Source organism: Mauremys mutica, chromosome 13 (assembly GCF_020497125.1).
Source record: "Mauremys mutica isolate MM-2020 ecotype Southern chromosome 13, ASM2049712v1, whole genome shotgun sequence".
Taxonomy (NCBI): Eukaryota; Metazoa; Chordata; order Testudines; family Geoemydidae; genus Mauremys; species Mauremys mutica.
Genome location: NC_059084.1, coordinates 40,789,445 through 40,806,859, shown reverse-complemented (window position 1 = coordinate 40,806,859; position 17,415 = coordinate 40,789,445). Strand labels below are relative to the sequence as shown.

The 17,415-nt window shown below is 43.5% G+C and overlaps 1 protein-coding gene and 1 pseudogene across 1 annotated transcript; one reads left to right on the top strand and one right to left on the bottom strand.

The window, feature by feature from the left end:
* The first annotated feature begins 4,423 nt into the window (after positions 1-4,423).
* On the top strand, positions 4,424-5,008 carry LOC123347320 (olfactory receptor 14A16-like). The gene has a single exon (XM_044984739.1). The coding sequence runs from the start codon at positions 4,424-4,426 to the stop codon at positions 5,006-5,008; it is 585 nt and encodes a 194-aa protein (XP_044840674.1).
* Positions 5,009-11,512: 6,504 nt separating this feature from the next.
* Positions 11,513-12,447, bottom strand: LOC123348864 (annotated as a pseudogene).
* Between the last annotated feature and the right edge of the window lie 4,968 nt (positions 12,448-17,415).

Below are 17,415 nucleotides of genomic sequence, written 5' to 3'. Positions count from 1 at the left end.
CAACAAGGGCACAATGTTAACTCAAGTCCAGCTTCTCGTCCACTGTAACCCCTAGGTCCTTTTCTGCAGGACTGCTGTCTAGCTATTCGGTCCCTAGTCTGTAGCAGTGCATGGGATTCTTCCATCCTAAGTGCAGGACTCTGCACTTGTCTTTGTTGAACCTCATCAGATTTATTTTGGCCCAATCCTCTAATTTGTCTCAGTACTCTGTAACCTATCCCTTCCCTCCAGCGTATCTACCGCTCCTCCCAGTTTAGCGTCATCTGCAAACTTGCTGATGGTGCAATCCACGCCATCCTCCAGATCATTAGACAAGATATTGAAAAAAAATGACCCTTGTGGCACTCTGCTTGATACCGGCTGCCAACTAGACATGGAGCCATTGATCATTACCTGTTGATCCTGATGATCTAGACAGCTTTCTATCCACCTTATAGTCCACTCATCCAGCCCATACTTCTTTAACTTGCTGGCAAGAATATTGTGGGAGACAGTATCAAATCTTTGCTAAAGTCAAGGCATAACACATTCACTGCTTTCCCCTCATCCACAGAGCCATATATCTCATTATAGGTTACTCAGGCATGACTTGCCCTTGGTGAATCCATGCTGACTGTTCCTGATCACTTTCCTCTCCTCCAAGTGCTTCAGAATTGATTCCTTGAGGACCTGCTTCATGATTTTTCCAGGGACTGAAGGTGATGCTGACTGGCCTGCTGTTCCCCGGATGCTCCTTCTTCCCTTTTTTAAAGATGGGCACCACATTAGCCTTTTTCCAGTCATCCGGGACCTCCCCTGTTCACACTGAGTTTTCAAAGATAATGGCTAATAGCTCTGCAATCACATCCGCCAACTCCTTTAGCACCTTTGGATGCAGTGCATCCAATCCCATGGACTTGTGCATGTCCTGCTTTTCTAAATAGTCCTGAACCACTTCTTTCTCCACAGAGGGCTGGTCACCTCCTCCTCATACAGTGCTGCCCAGTGCAGCAGTCTGGGAGCTGGCCTTGTTTGTGAAGACAGAGGCAAAAAAATCATTGAGTACATTAGCTTTTTCCACATCCTCTGTCACTAGGGTGCCTCCCACATTCAGTAAGTGGCCAACACTTTCCCTGACCTTCTTCATATTGCTAACATACCTGTAGAAACCCTTCTTGTTATTCTTAACATCCCTTGCTAGTTGTAACTCCATTTCTGATTTGTCCTTCCTGATTTTACTTCTGCATGCCTGAGCAATATTTTTATTCTCCTCCTTGGTCATTTGTCCAAGCTTCCACTGCTGGTAAGCTTCTTTTTTGTGTTGAAGATCAGCAAGGATTTCACTGTTAAGCCAAGCTGTTCGCCTGAGTCATAAACAGATAGCTAAGGGTTAATGCCTGTTTTACCTGTAAAGGGTTAAGAAGTTCACCTAGCCTAGCTGACACCTGACCAAAGGGACCAATGGAGGAACAAGATGATTCAAAAGGAAGGAGGGAAGTTTCCTTTGTTTAGTCAGTTTTCAGTTTCAGCCGGAGTGAAAAAGATCAAGAAACGAGCCTCTTATCAGAGTAGTAAGTTTTAGAAAGGAATAAATAGGTTTATGTTTATTTTCTTTTGTACTTGTCTTGGTGCAAATTAAGGGAATTATCAAATTTGGGTATTCTTGTGTGTATTAAGATTTTTGCCCAGGGGAACATACTGTGTTTTCAAGTTATTGTTTGTGAGATTAGCTGATATGATGTCTCCCAGAGGTTGTTTTTTTCTTTCTTTTACCTTTCTTTTCTTTAATTAAAAGTCTTTTTAAGAACCTGATAGATTTTTCCTTTTTTTTAAGATCTAAGGGGATTGGAACTGGACTCACCAGGAATTGGTGGGGGAAAGAAGGGAGGATGGTTAAATTCTCCTTGTGTTAAGACCCAAGGGATTGGATCTGGACTCACCAGGGAATTGGTGAAGGAGTCTCTCAAGGCTACTCAGGGAGGGGAAGGTTTTGGGGGGAAAAGGAGTGATCCAGACACTGAGCATTCTGGATGGTGGCAGCGATACCAGATCTAAGCTGGTAATTAAGCTTAGAAGTGTCCATGCAGGTCCCCACATCTGTACCCTAAAGTTCAGAATGGGGTGAGACCCATGACAGCATGCCATATTTACTATTCTTTCGACACACTGGGATGGCTTGTTCCTGCAACCTCAATAAGGATTCCCATACTTCTTGTCAAACTGTCTGTACTGGGCTATCTTGATTATCATTTCAAAAGTTTTTTCTCTTACTTAATTGGCCTCTCAGAGTTGGTAAGACAAATCCCACCTTTTCATGCTATCTGTATTAAATATATATCTCCTCACTATATGTTCCATTCTGTGCATCCGAAGAAGTGGGCTGTAACCCATGAAAGCTTATGCTCAAATAAATTTGTTAGTCTCTAAGGTGCCACAAGTACTCCTGTTCTTTTTGCGGATACAGACTAACACGGCTGCTACTCTGAAACCTAAAATACAGCCAGCTCTCCTGGACTCCTTTCCCCCTCATGTTGTTCTCCCTGGGGATCCTATCCATCAGTTCCCTGAGGGAGTTAAAGTCTGCTTTTCTGAAATCCAGGGTCCGTATTCTGCTGCTCTCCTTTCTTCCTTTTGTCAGGATCCTGAACTTGAACATCACATGGTTACTGCCTCCTGGAGTCACATCCACTTTTGCTTCCCCTTCTAATTCTTCCTGGTTTGTGAGCAGCAGGTCAAGAAGATCTGTGCCCCTAGTTGATTCCTCCAGAACTTGCACTTAGAAATTGTCCCCTACACTTTCCAAAAACTTCCTGGATTGTCTGTGCACTGCTGTATTGCTCGGGGTGATTGAAGTCCCCCATGAGAACCAGGGCCTGTGATCTAGTAACTTCTGTTAAGAATCAGAGGGGTAGCCGTGTTAGTCTGGATCTGTAAAAGCAGCAAAGAGTCCTGTGGCACATTATAGACTAACAGACATATTGGAGCATGAGCTTTCATGGGTTAATACATCTGACGAAGTGGGTATTAGTTAGTCTATAAGGTGCCACAGGACTCTTTGCTGCTTTAACTTCTGTTAGTTGCTGGAAGAATGCCTCGTCTACCCCATCCCCCTGCTCTGGTCTGGTCTGGTGGTCTATAGCAGACTTGGTCACTGTAGGAAGACAGGATACAGGGCTAGATGGACCTTTGGTCTGACCCAGTATGGCTGTCCTTATGTACTTCTAATCTTGCTGCTATTAAGAGCACTGTGCAGTTTTTCTGCAATTTTTAACAGTGGAATCGTATGGTGGAGTGATTAGGGTGAGTGGCTTGGAGTCAGGACTTCTTGCTTCTATTCCCAGCTCTGGGCTTAGCATGTAATCCAATGATTATGGGAGGAGTGGGGCAGTATCAGGACTCCTGGGTTCAAATCCACCCCTCTGAGAGAGCATGGGGTCATGGGTGCTATAGGTTATAGAAGCGAGAAAGCAGCCCTGGGACATTTTTGTTCTGTTATGGGTAGATAGTGTTCGGTCATGGCTAAAACAGCTGACTGGGATTCAGGATTTGTCCTGCATTCTGTTCCTGATTCTACAGTCAGTCATTGTATAGCCATGAGTGAGCTCTTTCACCTCCGTGGTAGATGCTACCCCCATTTACAGCAGTGTAAATGCAAAGTAATTCCACTGCTTTCAGTGACATTACCCGAGATTTACACTGTTGTATCTGACAGCACATTCTAGCTCTCTGGTCTGCATTTTCCCCTCTATGAAATGAAGATAAGATTCACCTAACTTTATACTTCATTGAGTGGAAAGGTATACAGACCCCTAAAAAGGAATTGGTCCTTACTCTGTTTTCCTTCAGCTTGGTGTAAATCAGCACTAATCTCATTCGGTCAATGGGCCTGATTATCTTCTCACTCTACCCAGTGTAAATCTGGACTAACTCCACTGGAGTCAGTGGTTCCTCCACTCCCCGTCCCATATTACACCAATCTGCAGAAGCCAAGGGTCTGACCAAGGGTCTCCTTCACAAAAGGAGAATTATTTTACTGATGTAATCCTGACCATTGCCCTTCTCCTTCCCTCCAGAGGCAGCACATGATGTTCTGAGGAAGAAAATGTCCAACCGAACCACCTTGACCCATTTCCTTCTCCTTGGATTCTCAGACATTTGGGAGCTGCAGATTTTGCACTTTGGTGTTCCTGGTGATTTACTTGCAGCCCTGATGGGGAACCTTCTCATCATCACAGCCGTAGCCCTTGACCACCATCTTCACACTCCCATGTACTTCTTCCTGGTGAACCTGTCCATTATAGACCTTGGCTCCATCTCCGTCACCATCCCCAAATCCATGGTCAATTCCCTAATCAACTCCAGATCAATTTCCTATGCTGGATGTGTCACCCAAGTCTTTTTCCTCATCTTCTTCATGGGAACAGATTTTTTCCTTCTCACCATCATGGCATACGACCGATACGTCGCCATCTGCCAACCACTGCACTATGAGAGCGTGATGAACAGGAGAGCTTGTGTCCAAATGGCAGCCAGTGCCTGGATCGGTGGAATTCTTTACGCTGCACTGCACACCGGGAACACATTTGCAGTAACTTTCTGTGCAGGCAACATAGTGGATCAGTTCTTCTGTGAAATCCCCCAGCTCCTCAAACTTTCCTGCTCTGACTTGTATCTCGGTGAAATTGGGGCTCTCATCTTTAGTGCATGCATAGCCTTAAGTTGTTTTGTTTTTATAATTGTGTCGTATGTTCAGATCTTCAACACAGTGCTGAGAATCCCCTCTGAGCAGAGCCGGCATAAAGCCTTCTCCACCTGCCTTCCTCATCTCACTGTGGTCTCCTTGTTTGTTTTCACTGGCATCTTTGCCTACCTGAAACCCACCTCCAGCTCAGCATCAGGTCTGGATCTTGTAATGGCTGTTCTCTATTCTGTGGTACCTCCTATGATGAATCCGGTCATCTACAGCATGAGGAACAAGGAGATCAAATCTTCATTGAGGAGACTGACTGTGGGCAAGTTATTCACATAGAATTAATTTTCTGTCTTTCTCGAATAAATACTCTTTCAGTTTGTGTCTCCCAGTCTATGTCATTTATTTCCATGACAACATAGTTCATGCAGAAGTGGGCTCTCAATTGCCCCCAGTGCAAATCCAGATTAATTCCACTGATGTCAATGTACTTGGGCTGGTTTACATCATCAGAAGATCTGACCCAACCCTGGAGTTAAGATTGTGTGTATTTCATAGGTGGGAAGAATCAGCCTTTCATTCTGTGCCCAAGCAATGCCTATTAAACTGCGTTGCCACTTACACCTGTTCCATGGACAATAGAAAGCAAAGATGGGAGCTTCTTTCCCTTTTGTGTATTAATTAAGGACAAAAGAGACCATCATGATTATCTAATCTGACCTCCTGCACATTGCAGGTCGCAGAACGGCACCCACCCGCTCCTGTAATAGACCGTTAGTCTGTGGCTGAATTAGTGACAAATCATGGTGTAAACAGTTCTAATTACAGAGAATTCACCATTTACACTAGTTTAAACCTACAAGTGACTCATATACCATGCAGCAGAGAAAGGTAAAAATCCCGCAGGCTCTCTGCCAATCTGACTCCAAATATGGCGATCAGTTAGACCCTGAGTATGTGGGCAAGACCCACCTGCAGATTCCTTGGAAACAATTATCTGTAGTAACTCAGACTCTTCCCCATCTAGTGTTCCATCTCCAGAAGTTGGCGATTTTTGCTACTGGTAGTTGCCAATGGCCACATACCATTGTAGGCAGTCTCATCATGCCATCCCCTCCATAAGCTTATCAAGCTCAGTCTTGGAGTCAGTTAGGTTTTTTGCCCCCACTGCTCACCTTGGAAGGCTGTTCCGCATGGCATCAATGGAGTCAGACTGGCATAAAACTGGCATATGTGAGAAAATAATCAGACCTTAACATTTAGGGCTAGATCCTTGACAAACCAGTGTAGTTCTATTCACTTTGATAGCGCTTAACCAATTTACACTCTATGGGGATCTGGATACCTGATTTCAATGGAGATACATCCATTTACATCTATCCTTGATAGAAGCTACGTTGGGGTTGAACACAGGGCCTGTAGATTTTCAAGCAGGATCCCGTACTGCCTACGCTACAAGCAGTAAGTAAACTAGTACAGAGACAAAAACAGACTCATAAGCTGCTGTACAAGCTCTGACCACTAAAGGAGACAATGAGCCACACTGTGTTAGCCTGGGTTACGTGCACATTTCTGGAGTATGAGGATCTGAGTGACCATGTGTACCTGAGAATAAACTGCAATAACGATGACATGAGATTAGTGGGAAGTCTGGCCTCCAGAATGTGTGAGGTGAATTGAGTTCAGATAAAGCAGCCGCACAGAGTAACTTGTACAAATGCCACCCACTGGTCTCTCTGTGTTACAAATCCCCTCTGCGCCCAATCCCCAGAGTCCAGGAGTCTGTCACACCCCTATCAGGGAGCCTGCCTCTTTAGATCAAGCTGCAGAGACTCCCACCCTTACGTCTGGAGATCCCTGGTGCAACCACAAGGTACCAACCAAGATGGTGCAACAGGGGCCCTATTTCTATATTTATCCTAGAATCATAGAATCGTAGGACTAGTCCAGTCCCCTGCACTCATGACAGGACTAAGTATTATCTAGACCATCCCTGACAGGTGTTTGTCTAACTTGCTCTTAAAACTCTCCAATGATGAAGATTCCCTGGGCAATTTATTCCAATAATTAACCACTGTGACAGTTAAGAGGTTTTCCTTACTGTCCACACTAAACCGCCCTTTCTGCAATTTAAACCCATTGATTCTTGTCCTATCCTCTGAGGTTGAGGAGAACAAATTTTCTCCCTCATCCTTCTAACAATCTTTTATGTACTTGAAATCTGCTAACTATGTCCCTGTGACACTCTGTGCTCCAAAACAGTACCCTGGCACCCCCATATTTTCCATGGTGATATGACTATGATAGAAAGCAACAAAGAGTCCTGTGGCACCATATAGACTAACAGACATATTGGAGCATATGCTTTCGTGGGTGATTAACCACTGCGTCTGACGAAGTAGGTATTCACCCATGAAAGCTCATGCTCCAATACGTCTGTTAATCTATAAGGTGCCACAGGACTCTTTGTAGCTTTTTACAGATCCAGACTAACATGGCTACCCCTCTAATACATTATTATGATAGGTTTTGTACAAAATATGCCTTATGAGGTATCATTTAAAAGATCATTAATATCCTGTTGTATTGTATGTGCTATCACTGTATGGGAAGTTATGAAGTTTGCTATGTGTGTGTTACTGAAATATATTGTAAGATTGGAAATCTTACAATCAGCCTTTCAGGTACAACAATGGAGAAACCAGCCAACGTTGATGACCCATTAAGGACTATCACATGATCTGTGTACAATGAAGGCTTTTCAGAGGGAGCACATATGGAATGGATACTGCTTTACTCACATCATAGCAAAGGATCTTTCCAGAAAGCTGGAGAAAGCTATAAAGAGGGGAAATGACCCCGTTGCTTGGTCTCATTCCCCCCACAACTCAATGCCTGGAAAGACATCTCGTGGACAAAGGCTTTGAATGGGGGAGGTGGTCCCAGGCTGAAAAGAGGAATCCCAGTCTGTGTCCGAAGGAACTATACCATCATGGTGAGACAGTGTTTGAGTCAAATTCTTTCTCGTTTGTAGAACTCAGATTGTAATTTTGCTTTTATTTATTGAGTAACCAACTTTGATATGTACGCTTATTACTTATAATCACTTAAAATCTATCTTTCTGTAGTTAATAAATCTGTTTTATGTTTTACCTAAAATGGTGTTTTGCTTGAAATGCTTGGAGAATCTGCTCAGTGTACAGAGGCTGGTACATGTTGACTTTCCTTTGTAGAAGTGGCGGATTGGGTAATAAACTTTCACCGGTGAGGCTTCTGACCAGGTGTGTTGGGATGTACCTAACCTGAACCAGCCCCTAAAGGGTTAACTGTGCTTTTCAGGCTGAGGAAGCCCCGGCTCTCTGACTCTGCTGGGCATGTTCAGCCTGGAGGCAGAGTATAAAAGGAAGCAGCCCAACTCAGTGTGGGCAGACGGCTGAAGGGGGAAGATGCAGACTGCAGGCTCTCTCCAGGGAGCTGCTCCAGGCTCCAGATACAGATCCACAGGATGCAGAGCTTCAGATGGACCCCAGACAGCCTGAGGAGCCCAGAGAAGAGTCTGCTCCGACAGGAGCTATGCCACTTGAGGACCCCAGAGATCCAGGGGAGTCATAGAGCACCGCTGAGGGAGAAAGGGTAGGAAGCAGCCCAGGGGATGTATACTGTTCTCTGGTGAGTGAACTGGGGAAGCAGTCAGCGTGTTTCAGGAGGATGCCCACGGACTCAGTGGTGAGTACACTGACCACCGCCTGAGCCCTGGGGTGGGACCTGGAGAAGAAGGGAGGGCCTGATTCCCCCTACCCTGGGCACCACACACCCCTGAGTGGTGCCTCACTTCCCCAATGGGCCAAGAGGCCACACAATTCCACAGAGTGGGGCAAATTTATTGACTCTGGACATTAGGTCATGCTGCCCTGACTGGAAGGGTCACTTTATTGACCCCCTGCCATCTGCCTGACTGACCTGGCTTCCCAGGAGGTGTACTGTCTGCCAGAGGCCCGTATCTGAGACATTATGGAAGGATTCTCGAGGATCATCCGGCCCTCTGACTACTAGTACTACATCTAAGCGGGAAGTAATGGTATCTGCGAGGTATGAGCCTGAGCAGATGAGCTGTTACTACTGGGTTCTGGAAGTGAGGGTGAAGGAGCTGGGAGCAGGTGGTGTTATCTTTGATCCTCCCAGATGAGGATAGGGGCCCAGGCAGAGACCGACACATTCAGGAGGTGAATGCCTGGCTGCGTGGATGGTGTCGTCAGGAGGGCTTTAACTTCCTCAGCCCTGGATACTGTTCTGAGAAGAAGGACTGCTGAGCAGAATTGGGGTCCGTCTATTGAAGAAAGATAAAAAGTATCTTTGGCTACAGACTGGTAACCTAGTGAGGCTGGCTTTAAACTAAGTTTGAAGGGGGAAGGAAACAAAATACAGAGGTAGTCCGGAACATGGAGACCTCGGTGAAGGGTTGAGATCTGGGGGAAACATGGGACATTGCATCATGAACAAAGGAGACACAAGAGGGAACACAGAGGGGAAATCTTACAGACATCTTAGATGTATGTCTTCTAATGTGAGAGATATGGGGAATAAAAAGGAAGTACTAGAAATACAAGTAAAAAGATTGGTGTTGTGCGTCAACTCCTTGGCATGTCATGAATGTGCTCACCAAACATCCCAACCATCCAAACTGAAACCAGTCAACCCCATATGAGCAGCGTCAGCAGAGACCAAGGACCAGTCCTGATCTGAAGGGAACACCTCAGAAGTGGGAGAGGCTAGTTCAATCTCCCAGTCCCAGTCACTTCATGTTCTCTCCAAGGAGACTGATACCCATCAAAATGGACAATTGTTGCCAATCAAATGTTGTGGTGGGTTATGTAGGGATGAGTTCAAAGCTGGGGCATACAATACATCGGTGTGTTGTGTGACAACTCCAGGTCATTTTAAGGATCCATCAGTGATTGTATTTGATGTCTTCTTGTTATGTCTTCTTGTTATGAAGGCAATATTTGAAATGTTTGGAGTCATATTTGCAAATGTAACCTTTTTCTGCAACCCAAATTACACAATATTTGCACATGCAAATTAAATATTTAGGCTGGAATTTCAAAGGAGGGTGATGTAGTTAGTGCACTAGATAGGAATTCAGAGGAACTTGATTCAGGTCCAGGTCCTCAAAGGTTTTTAGGCATGTAACTCCCATGGGCCTTGGCTCCTTGTTTTGCCACTGGCATATTTAGTGACTTTGGGCAATAGCCAATATCTAAGAGTTGGTAGACTAATTATGATAGGCCTAGCTGAAAATCACATCCATACCCCAAAAGCCCCCCCCCCCCAAAACAACAAACAACAACAACAACATAGGTTTAGCTGTAAGACTTCAATGTGTCTTCCAATATTTAAAGTTAAGCACTCGCTTATGAGTTTTTCAAGATTAGTACCGTAGTTCAGAACATTCAGAGGAGCTGAGTTTTAAATACATATGCAGTATACACAACCATGCACAACCATGGTTTTATAAATGATAAATAATAATAACAATAACAATGCAGCCAAATTCTGTGATCTTGACACAATTGAATCCTTGTGTGGATGGGAGACCGTTGGCCAAATCCCAATCTACCCTTTGAAGCAAATGGCTAAATCCCATTTGTTATGGTTACAAGGTTTGAATAACCTCTGCATTGTGCTCTGGTCTTTGAATGCAAACCCCTATGTCTTCATCTTGCGCTTGTTCCTCTCTTAGAGGTGAATCATGTCATATTCCCTCTCAAACTGGGTCCCAGGCTATAGCAATTTGTGCAATCACCATTATTTCTCCCACCAGGCTTAGTACCTGCAGTTCTTCCCACAGGAGCTGTGACCAGTAGTAAGTTGAGTGACTAGCCCGGCCTTCACCATAAAAAGTACAATTTATTTACCACTATAGGAACAAAGCGTAACATAAGAAAAAATATGAGCAATTCCAGATCTATCACTGCAGTAGTTCGGTAGGATAAACATTTGGGTTTATTACTCAGACTCAGTTTGTCTTTAGGAAATATTGCAATAGCTTTCTCTTCCAAAGTGCCTTTCCACCACAGCAAGAAGAATACAGTATTTATTTATTTAAATAAAAAAGATAATACACATAATTTATATAAGGATGTAGGTTCCCTAACACATCATAAATAAGACAATAAAATCCCATCAGCATTAAAACAATAATTTAAACAGGAACTCAACTATTAACACACCTACAGAAAGTATTTTTAATTCTTCATCACTGAGGAAAGGAAAACTCCAAGTCTCCCAGGAAACCCCTTCAAAGATATTATGACATTGACACCTTGAATAGATGACAAAATAAATGGATATTCACATTTAATCAAACATATTCCACCCTGCAAATTCCTACTTTACTAAAGTCACCTAGAATAAAGAAACAAATCAATCAATGAATCTATAAAATGACACAACATGAAAAAGAAACAAGCAAACAAACAAGCCAAACCCCTCATAGCCCAACCACATTTTTTATCCCAAAAAAGGAGAAGCACCAGAAAGTTAATGAAGTCCACTAGTGACTTAGCTATGGCTATTGATATTCTGTGCAACGTGATATTAGCAGTATAAGGCATATAGATAGGTGTGTATGTACATTTATGGATTGATATTTAGATTCTGATCTTATTTACACTGGTGTAATTCTAAATTATCTCATTTTACTGCAGTGGAGTTAGTCCAGATTTTATAAATTCATAAACAGATTGCACCCTATGTTCTCAAGGAGACAATTTTCTCATCAGTTGATTATATTCATAAAGAAGCTCAGAATGAAATCTCAATCAAGTACCAATGATGGACATTTTAATCTTTGTTGAATAACCTCCAAAAATCAGTTTCTTTAATGCAGCTTTGATCTCCTTGTTTCTCATGCTGTAGATGATTGGATTCATCACTGGAGGCACCAGGGAATAGAGAACACCCATCATGAGATCCAGACCTGATGCTGAGCTGGAGGTGGGTTTCAGGTACTCAAAGAAGCCCGTGCAAAGAAACAAAGAGACCACAATGAGGTGAGGGAGGCAGGTGGAGAAGGCTTTACGCCGGCCCTGCTCAGAGCGGATTCTCAGCACTGCTTTGAAGATGTGAACATAAGACACAATAATAAAAACAAAGCAGTTTAAACTTAAAAACACACTAAAGGCAAGAAGCCCAACTTCACTGAGGTACGAGTCAAAGCAGGTGATCTTGAGTAGCTGGGGGATTTCACAGAAGAACTGGTTGATGACATTGGACTGGCAGAAGGGTAACTTGAAGGTATTTCCAGTGTGCAGTGCAGAGTAGACAATACCAGTAATCCAGGCACTGGCTGCCATATGGACACAAGATCTCCCATTCATCACTCTCTCATAGTGCAGTGGTTGACAGATGGCGACATATCGGTCGTATGCCATGATGGTGAGTAAGGCAAGATCAGCTGCAATGAAGACTACGAAGAGAAAGACTTGGGTGACACATCCAGGATAAGAAATCAACCTGGTGTTCATGAGGGAATTGATCATGGATTTGGGGATGGTGACAGAGATGGAGCCGAGGTCTATAATGGACAGATTCATCAGGAAGAAGTACATGGGGGTGTGAAGATGGTGGTCGAGGGCTACGACTGTGATGATGAGAAGATTCCCCATCAGGCCTACCAGGTAAATCACTAAAAATACTACAAAGTGCAAAATCTGCAGCTCCCGAACGTCAGAGAATCCCAGGAGAAGGAACTCGGTCAGGGTGGTTTGGTTGGACATTTTCTTTCTCAGTTCATTGTATGATGGCTGTGGAGAGAAGCACTAAGATAGTGGTGGGGATTACAGTGAGAGAGGGAGTGCCACTGATTCCATGCTGCAATATCTCATGATGTGAGTGTCAACGATGAACAGCACTTATCACTGCTCTTAACTAGGAGTGGTGAGTTATCATATATGTGCAAATTGGCATGGGTCCCTTAATGTCAATGGAACTGTATCAGTTTACACCATCCAAAGGTCTGGCTCAGGATGTGGCTTGATAAAATGCTGTGTGAAGGAGGGGCAAAGCACCTCCAACCCCAATGATCTAGCAAAGATATTTCCACCATTGGGGAAATATGCAAACTTGGATGTGGAGGTAATGTATTAAAAAGCAAATGGTGCCTGATTTCCAGTTTTTGAGGAGTTATGACATGGAATAATTGAATCTTAGAATATTAGGATTGGAAGAGACTTCAGGAGGTCATCTAATCCAGCCCCCTGCTCAAAGCAGGACCAATCCCCAACTAAATCATCCAAGTCAGGGCTTTCTCAAGCGGGGCCTTAAAAACCTATGAACTCAGAAAGCATCCTCACTGAAGCTCAGTTGAAAGAATTCCACTGCAACACCACATAGACGGCCTCCTGCCTGTTTCCAAAACTGATCTGTGGCACCAAATCCCAGCTGCATTTCCATCTCTGTGTGATGAGGGGCTAATAGCATCACTCAGCTACATCTGTGTTGTGTAATTCCTCTCTGTGACTGTATATCTGGCCTTGGCCATTCAGTGGCCATCAGGAGACTTAGTTTCTATTCTTGGTTCTTCCATGGACCTGCTGTGTTACCTTGGGCCAGTTACTTACCCTCCTCATACCTCTGTTTCCCCTCCCTCCTTTTCTCTGTCCCATCCACTTCAGTTGTAAATTCTCTGGGACATAAGCTGTGTCTTACTATGTCTGTGTGCACTCCACCTGAGTATTTCTGGTTAGCGGGCATCAGTGTGGGACAGAGGATACGGTGGTAGAACAGGAGATCTGGAGTCTAGCCACATTGCCCTCTTCTATGTCATTGAGCAGAGACAGGCTTTGGCTGGGGGCTTCAACTCTCTGTGCCTCAGTTTAAAAGTGACTTCATGTATAAAACATAGTCTGAGGATACTAATATTGCCACTTTCTCAGTTTTACCATCCTGCACAAATCTCTTTGAAACAGCAATAAATGTGATATTGGACAATATCAGTGTTGGCCCACTGGCTTAATTATTAGTTTCCAATCTGGGGAATTCCGATATTTTCTGTTTAAATGATTTCAAAGGAAAAGCGGGCTTTAAACTGAAAACATTTTTATGATAGATATGTGCTATCCTTAAAATCAATGTATGTATTGGAAAAATCTGTTTCTTTTTTCAAAAAACAGTGACAATTTTTAAGTTTTCAGCATTTTTTAAGAGCAATAGTTTGGTTCTCGATTCACAAAACCAAAAAAATGTTTGGTTTCTACAATTTCAACGAAAATAGAAATTTTTATGCTGGAAAAAAATGAGCAGCTCTAGATATTTGATTAACTGATAGTAAAAGTTTCAAAGAGTTACAATTGTAACTCATAGTTCTAGTATTACATTGCTCCAGTATATTAGCACCCAAACATATTTAACTGAAATAGCATACTTACAGTGTTGGTCTTTGTGGACTGTTTCCCAGCCTGTGAAGCACTGGACAGTCCACTGCCAGGATTCTTCTGTCACTGTCTGTCTGTGCACCTGTCAGTAATGCCTCATCACTATGTTATGAAGCTGCTGTCTCCCAGTCCCTTCACAATATTTCTTGAGTTGATGGGTCTCTCTGCAGATCCGAGCAGACAGGGACCCACTCCACAGATGGGTGCTCTCCTCCTTGGGCAGGCTTGGCTGAAATGTGAAGGACTGAATGGCATTGGGGACTGAAAGCCTCTCCCATCTCTGAAATTGATCCTGGCTTGTGCAGGATTCAGACACAGTCATAGCCCAGGATGTACCTTGCCTGGAGCTAAATAGCTGAATCTGGTCTCCAGGGCAGTGAGCCCAGCTCTGATCTCATCTCAGGAACAATCCACCTTGACAACCATCCCTAGCTGATTCTAACCCCACAGAAGGGGAAGAGCTCCCAGCCTGGATCTCACAGGATGGCAGCATCCCTGCAAGGACCCTTGGTTAAAAGCAAGGCAGAGCTGAGTCCCATAAGGCATCCCAAGAAGATTGCAGAATAGAATATATATTGGTAACATGTGACCTACAATAGCTCAGATCCCAGTGGCACCAGAGCCCCAGCTGGCCTGGAATAGCCTGTTCCTTCATTAATGCCACATAAACAGCTCTGGGGGAGTAGAGATTGTTTTTCCTCCTACATTTCGTCAGCAGCTCTTAGGATGCAGCCTCCAGAGGAACCCACAACTCAGACTGCTCTGGGTATTAGATGTTGGTCACTAAGAGGTACCCAGAGGCACACACTAAAAGCTCAGCACAATCTCCTAAAATAGTGTAAATTAATACAGTTCCATTGAGTTCCAAGTAGTTAGGGCTCTTCATACCAAGTGGAGATGTGGTCCTTTGATTTCAATGGAGATACTTAGTTTTACATTAGCTGGGGATCTGGCCCTAAGATGACCATGAAGCTATGCCAGTTTTCACCAGTTAGGAATCAGGCCTCATTAACTCCACCGGAGCTACTATTGATTTACACCAGCTGAGGATCTGTTCCCTTAAACAATTTCAAATCCATTTTATTTGCCCGTGAATCTGAACTGAATGAAAGACAAAAGTTTCTATCCAGTTGGCACTTTCTTAGCTCTTTGCCCTATGGAATTAATTGCCAGAGTGTAACTTTTAATGGTTAAGGAGCAATTCATTCCGAATGGGGACAGAACTTTGGAGGAATTCAGTGTTGCAGAGATTTTCTGTATCTTAATTTCAACTACCATAGGGATGGATGGCCTGACATTCTTTCGTTCTTTCAGCAATTCTATATATATTAGAGCAGACAACATGAAAATAAAAGGCATATTAGACTGCAGGTGCAATGCTGAATGCCATCTTAAAACTGTATATTTCACACTGATCCAGTTACTAATGCTAACATAATATCACTTTTCCATATGAATAATTTCTGTAGTTTGTGCAGGGATTGGAGGGATAGCTCAGTGGTTTGAGCATTGGCCTGCTAAACCCAGGTTTGTGAGCTCAGTCCTTGAGGGGGCCGATTAGGGCAAAAATCCATCTGGGGATTGGTCCTGCTTTGAGCAAGGGGTTAGACTAGATGACTTCCTGAGGTTTCTTCCCAACTCTGATATTCTATGTTATGTGATGTTGAATGGCAATGTGGATAGTCCCCATAATTTTGTCTGGATGGATAGGCAGAGGATCACAAATGAGAAAGGAACCTTCCACAACACAATCTCTCTACTGATGTACAGTCCATATGCTCTAAAAATAGTCTGAGAACTTCAAGACAGAAAAGTCTGCCTAGTTGGGTCGCTTTTCAGGATTGGAAGTAGAGAAAAGCAACATTTTAAAATAGAGCTCAAAATAATTATTGTCTTAATAGTAACAAGATGGCAAATGCTAATGCTGAAGGATACCTAAAAAGACATGGACGGCTGTAGTGTTAAAAGCGTAAAGAAGTCCTTAGACTCCCAAGTTACTAAGGCCAAGTTTTAAAGATATTTAGGTGCCTCTAGGAAATTATTGGGGCACTTTTGAAAATGAATTATAGAATCATAGAATATCAGGGTTGGAAGGGACCTCAGGAGGTCATCTAGTCCATCTCCCTGCTCAAAGCAGGACCAATCCCCAACTAAATAATCCCAGCCAGGGCTTTGTCAAGTCTGACTTAAAAAACCTGTAAAGAAGGAGATTCCACCACCTCCCTAGGTAACCCATTCCAGTGCTTCACCACCCTCCTAGTGAAAAAGTTTTTCCTAATATCCAACCTAAACCTCCCCCACTGCAACTTGAGACCATTACTCCTTCTTCTGTCATCTTCTACCACTGAGAACAGTCTAGATCCAACCTCTTTGGAACCCCCTTTCAGGTAGTTGAAAGCAGCTATCAAATCCCCTCTCATTCTTCTCTTCTGCAGACTAAACAATCCCAGTTCCCTCAGCCTCTCCTCATAAGTCATGTGCTCCAGCCCCCTAATCATTTTTGTTGCCCTCCTCTGGACTCTTTCCCATTTTTCCACATCCTTCTTGTAGTGTGGGGCCCAAAACTGGACACAGTATTCCAGATGAGGCCTCACCAATGTCAAATAGAGGGGAATGATCATGTTCCTCGATCTGCTGGCAATGCCCCTACTTATACAGGCCAAAATGCCCTTAGCCTTCTTGGCAACAAGGGCACACACCGTTGACTCATAGTCGGCTTCTTGTCCACTGTAACCCCTAGGTCTTTTTCTGCAGAACTGTTGCCTAGCCATTCAGTCCCTAGTCTAAATGGGAGCTCAGCTCCTTAAAAGCATTTGAAATTTAAAGTATTAAGTAACACTTTTATTCTAACAACATTCCCTAGCCTCTTTCCCTTTAGCTGAAGAGAGTTTTTAGGAGGAAAAACAAAACAAAGCAAAACAAAACAAAACTTTTCTGACAGTCACCCCTTAACTTTACCTTTGTTAAGCTAAATAGATTGAGCTCCTTGAGTCTATCAATATATGGCATTTCTCCAATCCTTTAATTATTCTCATGGCTCTTCTCTGAACCCTCACAGTTCAAGAAGATGTGCATAAACTGGTGGAGAAGAGAAGAGTATTAGAGCAGCAGTAGCACCACTGCTAAATATACACATGAAACAACTTCTCTATTCCTACTTGAGATTCCCTTATTTCCGCATCCAAGGATTGCATTCACCTCTGTTGTATTGGAAGTTTATGTTCAGTTGAGTATCCACAACCGCCAAATCACAGGATAGAGTTCCCCATCCTGTAAGTACGGCCTAATTCTTTGTTCCTAGATGTTCCTAAA